We start from the raw sequence: 13,459 nt of genomic DNA, 5'->3' as shown, positions 1-13,459 counted from the left end.
ACAAAGTTAAGTACTGAGTACTCTTTGGTTTGAATGTTAAGAACTCTCCTGGGTTGGGTCATGAAATTGAATTTATTTTAGATGTAAATGTGAATTAATGCTCAGCTTGGTTAACATGCTTCATGCTTTTAAAAACATCAAGAACAGGAATTTCAGCTGTTTTGGAGAGAACTCACTGAAATTAAAGCAGATGTCATTTTCTTACAGACTTTATTTTGTACAAATTTATGCATCACTTGTGGATACAAGTGAAATTCAGGTTCATTTTCTAAAATGGCTGTTTCAGGCTTCTTTAGTCATTATCTTTTCATGGAAGTGCTGAAAGGAATATCTTGGTTAAATGCTTATTGCAAAATAATTTATAGAGGGCCTGATGCAAAGTTCACTTTAGACTGGTAGAGTTTTTGATGATGATGGGTTCCTAAAAATAATCTTAAAGAGAATGAGTGTTTAGGACTGCTCTTGGTTAGTATCTGTATATGTGCTTTTACTGCTGACTTCATTTGTGGTTATTGCTTTTCCTATGAGCAAACAATTAAATGTCAATTTGATGACAGTAGTGGTAAGAGGTAAAAACTAGATGGAATGCAGAGTGTATGGCTTCTTCAGAACGCAGAATTAATATTTGTCCACATAATTGCAGTTTATCCTTCTGAAGGGAAGGAGAAGTATGGAAATAAATGAAATAATTTTTTAAAAAATCAAGGAATGAACGAGTACATTTCACTCCTCAGCATTCCTGACTGGAGTGGCAAGCCCACCTTTTGCTGGTGATGGTTGATGAGTATCCTGATTTAGTGCTGGTGCCATGCTAACATCCTTTCTGCTCCCAGGGTATGGGTTAAAAAGCCACGTGCGCACACACACCGGGGAGAAACCCTATCGGTGCACAGAGGAGAACTGTACCAAATCCTTCAAGACTTCTGGAGACCTGCAGAAGCACATTCGGACCCACACAGGTACCAGCAGCACACATTTTTGTTAATTCACTAGGTGGATCTTTAGTTTTTTGTCTTTCCTCATTCTGTGACTTTACACTGACAAAATCAGCCTGTGTATATTCTCTTTCTGAAGCCCAGTGAGCTCAGCAGCATTTCAGCATGGTAAGCATTAAATCCAGCATGCTTTTCTTGGAAAAAGAGCTAAAGCATTCACACTGCTATTGCAAATGCACTAACTTTTAGCAGTGCCTCACATTGTCACTGAGTCACTCGTTGCCTTTACAGTTTCATCTGCAGCTGTAACAGAACAAGGAACTTTTCCTCAATAATCTGTCTTGTCTTTTGGAAATGGCTTCAGTGTTCCTCAGTTTTGGTGCTTTAATATAACTCGCATGCCAGCTTCATGAAGGTTGATATTCTGAGCTTGTTATCCTCATTTCCCATCTCTTCTTCCAGCAGAAAAACAAAAATGTCATAGAAAACCAACAGCTACTAAAACTTGCAAAGGCATAAAAAATAAAATCTTATATTTTTTCTAAAACATTAAATTGAAAGCCAGACCACAAATTCTAGACAGCACACGCTGCACCCTGCAAAACTCTGTGGATGCACACACATGTAAACAAGACTGCACAATGTCTCCTTTGTGCCTGTGATCTTCAAGAAAAACAACCCCTAAATATAGGAAGAACAATTTATCACTAACCTATTCCATTAAATATATTTATGTCCCTGCTAGAACACTGACAAGCTTTTCCACTGACCTGTCTGAATGTTTGTGAGTCAAGAAGAAAAAAAAAAAAGTAGGGAGGCATTTGGATTTTTTTCAAAATAAAAAATATGGGGAATGGTATGTAAATATAGGCAATAAAAATTGTAAAAACGCAGGATTACCTTAAGTTATTTCTGCTTTTTTGGACTTCCACAGGCAAAAAAAAAATCTGTTGGGATTAGTGCTGTCTTGATTTTTAAACATCATTGTGAACACGTATCATCTCAGCTCTGGAGGAGGACTGTTGATATGCATTGCATCAAGTACAGACTATGAACTGAAAGGTTTCTTATCTGTGGACTGTTTTTTTCCCCCTTTGTTATGGCCACAAAGTGTGTGGTAATTTAATCTCTGTTTAGCAGTTGAGACAAAAGATTTGAGCCAGCCCTATGTAACCTACCCACCTGAGCAATATGAGTAATAGAATCATAATCTCCCAGCAGACCAGGAGCCAGAGGTGTCTCATTCTAGATTTAGGAGTGTTTCCAGGCAGCTAAATGAGAAGAAAAGTGCAGCACCCGCTTTGTGCAGGTGGATGGAGCAGCTCTCGCCTTGTGCAAGCTGCAGCAGGGCAGGAGGCAGGTCTGGGCTCTCCCGCTCCCTCCCACGGCTCAGAAACCTTTCCCTTCCTGCAGGAGGTACATCAGGGTCAGCACTTTCTTCACTTTCTGCCTGTTTTAACCAGAAGTGACTTCTCCCCCTCTGTGAGTAGAGTCAGGTCCTGCTTAAAGTGCCATCAAATGCTTGCCTTGGCTTTCTCCATGGCACAGGGATCGGGAGCGCTGCTGTGGACGGCGCCTCTGCTGCAGTGGGGTGGAGCTCAAGGCTTTGTATTTCTGGAGTTGGAGTTCGCTGTCACCTGGAAACAGGTCGCTTTGCTAGGAAATACATTAGCATTTGAAAAGGCCCCCTCGGGGACCGGTCTGGTGACATTCCTGCGGGAATTGTTTCAGAGGATGTGTCCTGTTTGTAGCGCAGGGTCTGTTGCTGGGTGGGGTTGGCTCTGCTGCTTTCCGACGTGTTCGGGGTCCTGGCTAAAGCAAGGATTAGGGGAGCCATGGTAACACAACACTGAGGTGTACGGGGAATACACACTGCCTTGGCAGGAAGCTGGAAAACCTTCCCAAAGCAGCTGTCCGAAGGAGTGAATAGTAGTTTCCTCTGCCAAGGAGCTAACTGCTTTGGAGTTTCGTGGTATTACTCTCTATCAGGACTTGTTCTTTTATTTTTAAGTACCTATTGTTGTATCGGTAGTGGTGGTCTGCTCTCGCTCTCAGATTCTGCTCTTTGGTAAGCAGCACAGTGTGTGGAATGTACTTGGCTCTAGAAGTGGGAAATTACCCCAGAACAGCCTGTCAGTGGCTCGAAGGTCTCCAAATTTAACCCCCCTTGTTTTCCTTCTCTGTGTGCTTTGATGGATCTGAAAGGTCAGGGTTACTAGAGTATTATTGCTTGGCCTTGTCTGCTGTTCACAGTTAAATGCTTTGGTGCAGTGATGTAAATTGTTGCACTTAAACTTGTATTTCACAAAAAAACTTACTCTAGAAGAACCTGTATTTGTGATTTGCTTTGCTCTGGGGCTGCTTCTCTTTAGAAAGTTTGTTCTTTTTTAAGGTTAAGTGCTTTCTATAACAAGTTTTACTAATCCATGTTTATCCTGGTTATATGTTAAATCATTACGGTGTTTTTTTTTCATTTGAAGAATTAACAATTGTCAAATGTCAATGGTATGATACACTTGGTTTGGGTAATACATATACGAATTGGGGAGGTTTAAATAGTTCCTGGATTATGGGCAGTGTGCAAGCTAATCCAAGCAACTGGGTCTGTTCTATACATGTTAAAATATTAACCTAAATGCTTTATAATTTAGCTTACAGACTGTATGATTTTCCTGAATTTTGTTCATTTTGGCTAAACAAGAACACTCCACAGTGGCGTGTTCATGGTATTTCTGATTGAGGATCTCAAAGATAAAATTAGGTAGCTTTAGGTTCCTACATTCAACTCTAAGTGTAACTTAGGATTTTAATTCTTTTATAACCTTTGCATGTGAACTTTTTATTGTCTTCTTTTTCAGGTGAAAGGCCTTTTAAGTGTCCCTTTGAAGGATGTGGCAGGTCATTCACAACATCTAATATTAGAAAGGTTCACATCAGGACACACACAGGAGAAAGGCCTTATTACTGTACAGAGCCAGGATGTGGGAGAGCTTTTGCCAGTGCAACTAATTATAAGAATCACGTGAGAATACACACAGGTATATGAGTGATTTATTGTATTTTGAAGTGGAGTCTGCTTGGGAGAGGCTGTGTCATTCTCCCTGTGAACAATGTTTTGGTATGTTGTAATTGGCTATAGTCATGTTTATATGACTTGGCTTGGTAATCTGTTTGGGCCTCCTCTCCCCTCAGCTGAGGATATTTAAGCAGTTAGATTTCCCATCTTGCTGTCAAGGCAGAATAATTTTGGTTTGGATATAAAGTGTTTTAAACTGGACATTGGGCTGAATCCTTAATATTATTCTGGGGCTTGCCTCCCTTGTGAGCTGTTTCTTAAATAAATAGCAGTAAAGGACACGTCTGGGCTTAACTTTGGCTCACTGTTATGAGTCACCCTTTCATCCCAGTTGTATTTTCCTTGTTGCTGGAAGTGTGGTCAGAACTTCATTTTTTTTATAGACTAGATGTGAAAATACTTATCTAGTGAGCAGAATATTTATTTAGTGAGCAGAAATAATAAACTCAAATTTGAAGATTCTAAAATGTAAAAGCCAGTGATAGCCATATCAGCTTGGTAGCATTATGTATTTTATAGAAACACAGACAAGATTCATAGAGCAATGTTTTGTATCTTAGTTTATATTTTTAGTTTACAATGTAATTTGGATACTTGTTCCATTGATTTTTAAATTGAAAGGTTGCTATAATTGTTTATACACATGCTTCCTATGGATCTCTTCAGCGCTTTCAATACTCAAAAGTGATACTAGTCAATCAATATATCTGATCATTGAGGAAAACTATGGGGCTTCCAGTAATAAAATAACAAAATTATCAGTACAATGACAAACTGAAATTGCAGCTTTCAGCCTGTATCATTCTGCCTTCATCAGAAGGATGTTTTAGATGGAATGATAGGGAGAAAATTGGGCCAAATTTACTGGCAGTGATTCTTAAAGACAATAAGATGTTGCATTGATAAACTCTGTGAGGTTGAGCTTCTCTGTTGCCTTTGAAATTAAAGTATGGTTGGCAAGGAAGGTTTGTCCCCAAATATCATTTGCTGGCAATTTTTCCTGTGCACCCTGAATAAAGTTCTCTTTGTACCTTTTGTTTTCCCATGCAGGGGAGAAGCCCTATGTGTGTACAGTCCCTGGCTGTGACAAACGTTTCACAGAGTATTCCAGTTTATACAAACATCATGTTGTACATACTCATTCCAAACCATACAACTGCAATCACTGCGGGAAGACCTACAAGCAGATCTCTACCCTTGCTATGCACAAAAGGACAGCACACAACGACACAGAGCCCATTGAGGAAGAACAAGAGGCCTTCTTTGAACCATCTCCAGGTTAGAATTGCAGCCTTTGAATCTCCAGGTGTAAAAAAAAAAAAAAAAAAAAAAAAGCTAGATGGGGAATTTTGATAGCCAAGGAAAATAAAACAGATAAGTTAAAGTACTTCATAAAGATTTCTTAATTTCTCTGTAAGACTTTTTAGGGTGGTAGGCAACCTGTAAACAGAAATTGCATGATACCTGGCTAGATAATAAACTCATTTATTACAGTCATGGAGTTAAGAGAGAAATTTGAGTTGCAGTCTCGGCAAACCTGCTAAAAACATGAATGTGGGCAAGGGGCCAGAGAGACTCTCAGCTGATTACAACTTACTGGACTTTTGTTAGGGATTTCTCAAAGAGTGTGTATATATATGGCTGGTGACAATCTTTTGTGTGGGAGTAGAGGCTCTGCCTTGAGAAAAAAAATCTGGTTTTGCAGTGATACGGGCTGGTTTTGCTGTGGTTTAGAGCAGTTTCTGTAAACTGTCCTAGAGGCAGATATGAAAAGGAGCTGCTGTGCTGCAGTCCTCCTCACAGTTTGCTGTTCATGGTATGATGAGTATTGAATCCTATGAGTATAAAGGATCAGAATGAAGGAAATACTGTGGAAGGATGAACACCACTTGTCAAATTGTGATTTTTGGATGTGCCTGAAGATGGGAAATATCTGCACAAACTGTTTTGGTTAAAAAAGTTGTTTTGCTGCGTGTTCATGGGAAACTGCACTCAATGCCTCCAGCAGACTTACTATAGCTTAATTCCTTCTTTTAAAGGAATGATAACATTCATTTGCTTAGGTTAAGCATTTATCAAGATAATGAATTTACTTAAATCTTCACACAAAGGCATGTCGCTATGTTCTTCTGTATGTTTGTTAATTAATAACTTTTTAAAAATCCAGCTGTGTTTGCATGGGATCCCTTGCATGGAGAGGTTAACATTTAATGAATAAATTAGAATGTTTATCACATTTTAATATTTGCTTACAAACTAAATGTATATGTAGTATTTATGTGTCTTTAAACTCATTGCTAGAAGACTATACCCCATGTTCCCAAAATAAGACTTTCTGACTTTCTTCTGGTATCTTTCCTTCTTTTATTTTTCTCCTAAATGTCTTTCCACTACATTTTTCTGTTTGAGTGTTTAAAACCTTCAGGCAAAACTGGGACTTTATCCTTGTCATTTGCTCTCCTGGGAGCATTTAGAGTATGAAAAGTATCCTCTTTCCTTCTTTGTGTCCAATAGGTCAAGGTGAAGATGTGCTCAAAGGCTCCCAGATCACCTACGTGACAGGTGTAGAGGGAGAAGATGTCATTTCTGCACAGGTTGCTACAGTTACTCAGTCAGGACTAGGCCAACAAGTGGCACTAATATCCCAGGATGGAACCCAACATGTAAGTAACTGCAGTGTCAGGTTCTGACAAAACCATGCTGAGAATTGAGGCATGGGTTTGCAGCTTCTCCATGGGCTCTCTGAAATCACATAGGGTTCTTGATAAATGTTGGTGGAAAGAAGCTTCTTTGGAGCTGTGTCAGGATATCTTTAGGGTTGTGCCTCCTTTGCAATACCTAAATGAAACCACAAATTCTGTCACGTGAAACCGTAAAATTTTCCAAAGTTAGGAGATTAGTCTCTCCTTGTTATCTTTGTCACTCTGTAAAGGGCTGTTTATATATACAGCCTGTTTCTGAGATTTCTCACAATTCCCAGATTATGTTATTAATATCTGCTGGGCATCTTCACTGTCTTGTCTGCACAAACTTTGGGGGGTTGAGGGGTGAGAAGTCTTTTCAGTCTAGGTGCTTTCTTTACAAGCAGTTTGGTTGGTAGTGTGCAGTTTCTAACTTAAACTAAAGAATAAGGAATCCTTTGATACCATTTTCCACTTGAACATTCCTATGGCTGTCTTTTTTTTTAAGGTTGCATGGATACATATTTTTAAGGAATTCATATGAAATTTCTTTGGAAAGGGATTTCAACATAACTCTTTCGATTCACTGCAGCAGTATCTTGAAGGCTATAGGGAAAAAATTTGTATATCAGCTGGCAGGACAGCTGAAACACCAGTAACATATGAAAGATATATTCTGAATTCAGAAATAAAATATCCAAGGGGCCTGTTATATTGCCAGGACATTGGACATTGCAGTAATACTAAGTAACTGGCATTTTTACCCTCTAAAATGAAGGCCTTGACATAGAATTCTTACATTTAAATTATCTTTCAGCTTGACTTCAGTTCTGGGATTTATTACCTTGTAAATCAGACATCCAATGATGCCCTAATACATTTATACTGGAGACATCAGTAATTTATAGTATTAATTTGTTATGGATTGTTTATTTGTGGCTTTAATTCTAAGCCCTTATAAGGCTTTTTAGTATTTCCATCAAGATCAAAGTATGTCAGGTGGTACAACCTTAAATCCCATTGACCTCTGTGGAAGACATAGGCATAGATAATCTGTTATGTGTTATTTGGGATACACTGTGATTAACATGGAGTTGTATGCTCTGGGATTAGGTGTGCAACCCCTCCTTCTGCTGAGAGCCATATTCCTTTGTGTAAACAGGTCAGTTATCTGTAGGGTCATGAGCTGGTAGATGCCAGTCAGCGAGGCAGATGGAATGAGGGCTGTGGCTTGAGCAGCAGTCAGCCCCTTGCGTGTGTTGCAGGTGAACATATCCCAGGCAGACATGCAGGCCATCGGCAACACCATCACCATGGTGACACAAGATGGCACCACCATCACAGTCCCTGCCCACGACGCCGTCATCTCCTCGGCCGGAACGCACTCGGTGGCCATGGTCACTGCAGAGGGCACCGAGGGACAGCAGGTGAGACACCGTCCTGCACACCTGGGTCATGTCCCTTCAGGAGCTGCTGTCAAACGGGCCCCTGAGCCATCACCTTCCTGCCACTGATGTAATTCACCTCAGCAAAGCAGTTTCCAGCATTGGGCCAACACATTCCCTTCCTAAGTGCTTGATGTGTTCTACCCACTGCTGCACATCAGCAGGCGGTGGAATGTTTTAAAAACAAGTGGGCACCAAGAAAAAAATCTCAGGTACCAGTCCAATGATTCATTTAGGTGTCTGTAAAGTAACACCTAGAAATGCCAAGCTTTTTTCCCAAAGTCACACAGTAAATGTGTGACAGAACTAAGTATAAAATCCAGTATGAACTATAATTTCTTTGGTCAGTATTATGGGACTCTAATTTATTTGGCAGATGGGAAACTTTTGTGTAAGTCTGTATCTGGGTTGGTTTTCAATGTACAGATAAAACAGGTAACTTTTTAATACAAATATGATGCTATCTTTAACTTAAAATCCATTCTATGTTCTAAAATTGCACCACATGAAAATGAAGATAGTTATTAATCTCTGTGTAGATAATCACAGATCTGTAGGTGCATTTATTGAATTGCTGCAGTCCTGAAGATATTTTTATTTTAAGAGCTAGTAGATAATTTGGAGAACAGAATTATGGCAACTTTTCTTCTGCAAAATACAATTATGCTCCTGAGTTCCCAACTTTGACTGTAACTGAGAAGGCAGTGGTGGTATGAGGTGAGGAGCAGGAAGAAATCTGCCAGGCAGGTGATTGTGTCCCTTTGTCCTGAAGGTTGCAATTGTGGCCCAAGACTTAGCAGCATTTCACAGTGCCTCCTCAGAAATGGGACACCAGCAGCACGGACACCATCTAGTGACTACAGAAACTAGACCTGTCACATTGTTGGCTACATCCAATGGGACACAAATTGCAGTACAGGTAAGATGGGCAAAATATTTTTTGGAGTGTTTCTTACTTCTAGAGCTAGAAGCTACCTAGTCAAATAACAACATGATTTAAATAAGCTTGGTTTCCCTGAAAAAAAATAGCCCACAACTATATGATCTCATATTTAAAATAGTATATAGGGTTAGGAAGAGGAATAAACACCATCTGATTTTCCAAATCTACTTGTAGAAATCTGAAAAAAGGGGAAAGCTGGGGGAGGTCCAAACTTCAGGTCAACCAAACATTTAATGGACTCACAGGTTTTCAGTGAGAAAGTGCTTTTGTTCATCCTTCAGCTTTACATATAGGATTGACACATATAAAGCCAAACTCTCATGAATAAATTGCTATGAACTTATAAAATTAGCAAATTTGTTATTTGAACCTAGAAATGCTAATAGCAAAGTAGTGCAAACAGTTATATAGAAAGATTATAATAATCAGAAATCTCTGGAAATAGTGACCTTCTGTTATGTGCCAAACCAGTACAGTACAAACAGTCTCTGTAAATAGTTCCTCACATTGTTCAAACATCGTCAGGAAAAGGTAATTTCTAGGTATGAAAGAGCTCTTAAGAGCTCAGATTGAAAGGAATAGTATTAATATCCTCAAGCAGAAACAAGAGATTGTTATTTTACCCTTTGTTAAATGGAAAGTAGCAGGTCAGATGCTGTTGAAAGTTGAGAAGCTCTGAATTCTGAACTCCTCTTTTTTGAGCCAAGTTGTCACTAACCAAAAGTGCCTGTAAGAGAAACCATGTCAGAAGGTGATTTTTCTGCATGAGAGCAAGAGGGAAGTAACTTGCACCCTCAGCAGTGGGTTCTCTGAATGAAAGAAAAACAGGCACTGCACAAGCCCCTCTTCTGTTACCAGCAATGGAGCATTAACTTAAGTCTCTTTAAGTGTGTGCCAGACACACTTAAAATACACAAAGAGAAGAGAGATAATTCAAAATTAAAATGCTATTGATTATTCCTAAGGGTTTGATTGGCTTTTCTTTTGTGCTTCAATACTAACAAATTAATCCATTTGGTATCTAACTAGTGATAGCCCTATTGAAATCCTAACGAGGTGAAAATAGAGGTCTTGATTTGAGTGGATCCAGAATGTGATATGCAGTGACTGTAAAAATAACAAGTGATACTTAGAATTGTCCCATTAGGTCAAACAAATTGGTTTAACTTTTCACACTCTCATATGTGTTTCTTCTGAGCCAATAGGTAATGGCCAGCTTTACTTTTTTTTTTGTGAGGTTGAGGTTGTCTTCAGTGTTTCCATGAACATATTATAAAACTCCATGGATTCCTTCCCAAAATTGTGTCAAGTTGTGTTTATTCAGGGCTGGTTATCTTGCTTCTGGTAGTAACACATAATTTCCTCTCTAAACTAACTGCAGAATCAAACAGTGTCATCACAACAGCTTTTTCATGCAGGTGGGATTCTGCAATAAATGTACACTCCTATAAATTAATGTCATGTGGTGTTCCAAAAAGCTGACTTTCTGTTAAGAGAGTTAAGAAAAATGAAGATATTTGTTTGCTTTACCAGTGATAAAATGAAATGCAACAGCCACTGGACTTCTGTGCTTTGTCTGAGCTTTGTATATCTGCCAAGTAAAATATCACCTACTTTGTGGGTCAGTGTGTTTATCACGCAGCAGTTCTCTGAAGCACATGTATTTAGTGGTTACTTAGAAACTCGGTGTAATCGACTATCAGCAGCTATCTTAATTGTCATGCTGATTAGATAGCTGCTGGCATATATTATCATCCAGGAGAGGTGTGACAATACTGATCACACTTATTTGTGTTGGATATTGTTGGTATCTAGATCTTTGTTTTGAGATCTTTTTTGATGCATTTATTATCTAAGTGTAACATTTTGGATTTCTTTGTGTTTAAATGCATTTGTTTCAGCTTGGAGAACAACAGTCTCTGGAAGAAGCCATTAGAATAGCCTCCAGAATACAACAGGGGGAAACACCAGGGATTGATGATTAACTTGTAAAACTGCTACCAGAACAATAGAGTGAAAGGTATTTTATTTTCAACCAACAAAGGTCCATGCCAGCAACAGCCCATAAAAACTTTGAAGTCCCCCACTCACTGATACTGTGTACGCATTTTATGCAAGAGTGAAGAACATTTTATAAGTTTTGTGTACATAACCCTTGGAATGGACTGACATCATCTACTTCCAACCGTTGCATTCAGGAATATGGAATTAGGATTTATATAGTAAACTTCCTTGTTATCCTTTCGTCAGATTTCAGACTCGTCTACAAGCAAGTAAAAAACAGAAGTATTGGAATTAATTTTCAATGTCATGTTCAAATAATGAAGGCATTACTGAAGATTTCTTCTGTTTAAATAACCATTTCAGGAACCCTTACAAGTAAAAAAGGCAACAAAGCCTTTTTTAATTGCATTCCATTAATGGAAGAGTCTTGGATTTTGAGCCTACTACTGTAAATCTTCGTATTTTGATTTGTTTCATACAGATTTGAATACTCATAAGATGATCTACCCCATCTCATTCATTGTAAATACAGACTGTTAATGCTGGAAGTGCTAATTATATTATCTTTAAATTGGATTATGTACAAAGAACTGGTTGTTCAATATTAAAGAAAGTAAATCTAATGATTTTGTTTCTTTACATAATTTTACTTAAGATGTTACTCTCAAATTATTATGCAATAAAATATAGCAAGATTGTATTGTTTAGATAGGATGATATTGTCATGTGACATACTGTTTTACTTCTTACTGAGACTGAAGTTCAAATTATTTATTTACGGCCTTGTATAAATTTTTCCAAAGTTTATTTATCATAAACTTAATTTTTTGGCATTAATTTTGATCGTAATTCACTATAGTGTATTAAGCAAATACTAGTAATAGTTATTTCAGACGTTCTAAAACACTACAAGAGTGACTTTCTCTAAAAGGTGAAGTTACCCATTTTCAAGTGAACTATTTTCAAATGGTGCATTTGCAGCAAAAGTACAAGTACTAATAGTTGTTTTCAACAGTTCTGAGTGCCTGCTGCTACCAGTAAGTATGTAGGATGTGCTTGATAATCAGTGCTTTTGAAAATCAGGACACAAGTTACTAGAAAAAAGGGATTAATGATGATGTATGTGCAATGCTCCTCTCCAACTATCATTTTGTAAAGGAAAAAATCCATTGTAGATATGTCTAACATATACAGCAAAATGTAACTTTCAATTTTTTTATATGAAGAAGTGTTTTTACTTTTGTCTTGTTAGCAAGCTGGTTAAGCAAGTTAAAAATTTTTGGCTTCCTGTAAGATTCAGTGCTTATTTTAGATTAGTGTCAAGAGCACTTCTGAAACTGAAGCCTCATATTTTACTTTCTCAAGGGAAAAATTGAACATCCTCTGGACAAAATCTTTATTAGGGAATCCCAAGTAGTGTGAGGTGCACATCCTACATGAAAAAATGAAGTCCATAACTAAGTACCTTGAGGTATTTGATCTCAGAAAGGCCAAGTTTGAATAGAATGAGCTGATTTATTGTGAATTACTATATCAGTGTGGGTTGCAGCCTTTTGTTTTCTACACAGAAGCCAGCTGTAAATTGCAGTGAGAGAATACAGTACTGTGGGATAGATGGGGACAAAGCAAAGGCTATTCTCTGCACAAATTACAAAGTAAAACTTGGAAACATTTAGGTTGTCTGTAACTTTTGTATAGGATTGAGGTTGCTTGCTCACTTAGGTGCCAGTTTTCCTGAAATGTTGTAAATCTTGATATCCCATGGAGATAAATGTACTATGCAAGGAGGATTAATTGCCTGTCAACTAGATCAGTTTCTTAGTACTTATCACCTTTTAGATATTAAAGTTGTATCATTTGATGTGAATGTTCAAGATTTTTTTTTTCCTTAAATTTCATTGCTAATAGTTTCTGGAAATGGTGGCTGAAATGCTGGCTTTGACTTAGAAAAGAAATAACTTCAGTTCTTACTTCTTCTCATTTCCCAGGACATTTCCTGACCACTGTACAAATGTGAGTATTCTTTCTCTTTCATACAAGTTGGTTTGCTGCAAGGTGTTCATTCACATACAACTCAGTCAGGAAAACTGTAGTATTTTAAAAATTATTTCTGTGACTGTTATCTTACCAGTTACTCTTGCAAAACTGCCAAGTCAAAGGTGGTGCTTCCATGTTTTGCTAGCTAGCTCAGCATAAATAAGGTAGATGAGTTAGACTGGTTAGTGTTTAAAGAAAAGCTGAGGTGATTGTGTGCCTTAGCTGCAAGGCCTGCCTTCAGAACTGACCATGGTGATTTTTCCCTCCTGCTTCCAGTCAGCCAGCTGTGGAAGGAGCTGTTTTGGTAGCTGATGCTGCATGTTAACATTGGAACGTCC

At 38.2% G+C, this 13,459-nt stretch overlaps 1 protein-coding gene across 4 annotated transcripts in view; it reads left to right on the top strand.

Annotated features, from left to right (window-relative positions):
* Nucleotides 1-12,945, top strand: part of ZNF143 (zinc finger protein 143) — a 38,045-nt gene extending 25,100 nt beyond the window's left edge. For all 4 annotated transcript variants that reach the window (XM_021529477.4, XM_021529476.4, XM_085580092.1 and 1 more), the window contains 7 exons: nucleotides 834-959; nucleotides 3,794-3,973; nucleotides 5,062-5,289; nucleotides 6,526-6,674; nucleotides 7,958-8,119; nucleotides 8,910-9,056; nucleotides 10,982-12,945. In XM_021529477.4, the coding sequence (XP_021385152.1) occupies nucleotides 834-959; nucleotides 3,794-3,973; nucleotides 5,062-5,289; nucleotides 6,526-6,674; nucleotides 7,958-8,119; nucleotides 8,910-9,056; nucleotides 10,982-11,065 (1,076 nt within the window). In that variant the 3' untranslated portion in view covers nucleotides 11,066-12,945. The remainder of the gene's footprint in view (nucleotides 1-833; nucleotides 960-3,793; nucleotides 3,974-5,061; nucleotides 5,290-6,525; nucleotides 6,675-7,957; nucleotides 8,120-8,909; nucleotides 9,057-10,981) is intronic.
* The last annotated feature ends 514 nt before the right edge of the window (nucleotides 12,946-13,459 follow it).

Source organism: Lonchura striata, chromosome 5 (assembly GCF_050655825.1).
Source record: "Lonchura striata isolate lonStrDom1 chromosome 5, ASM5065582v1, whole genome shotgun sequence".
NCBI lineage: Eukaryota > Metazoa > Chordata > Aves > Passeriformes > Estrildidae > Lonchura > Lonchura striata.
Note: the sequence above shows the minus strand (reverse complement) of the source record. Positions and strands in the feature narration are given on the sequence as shown.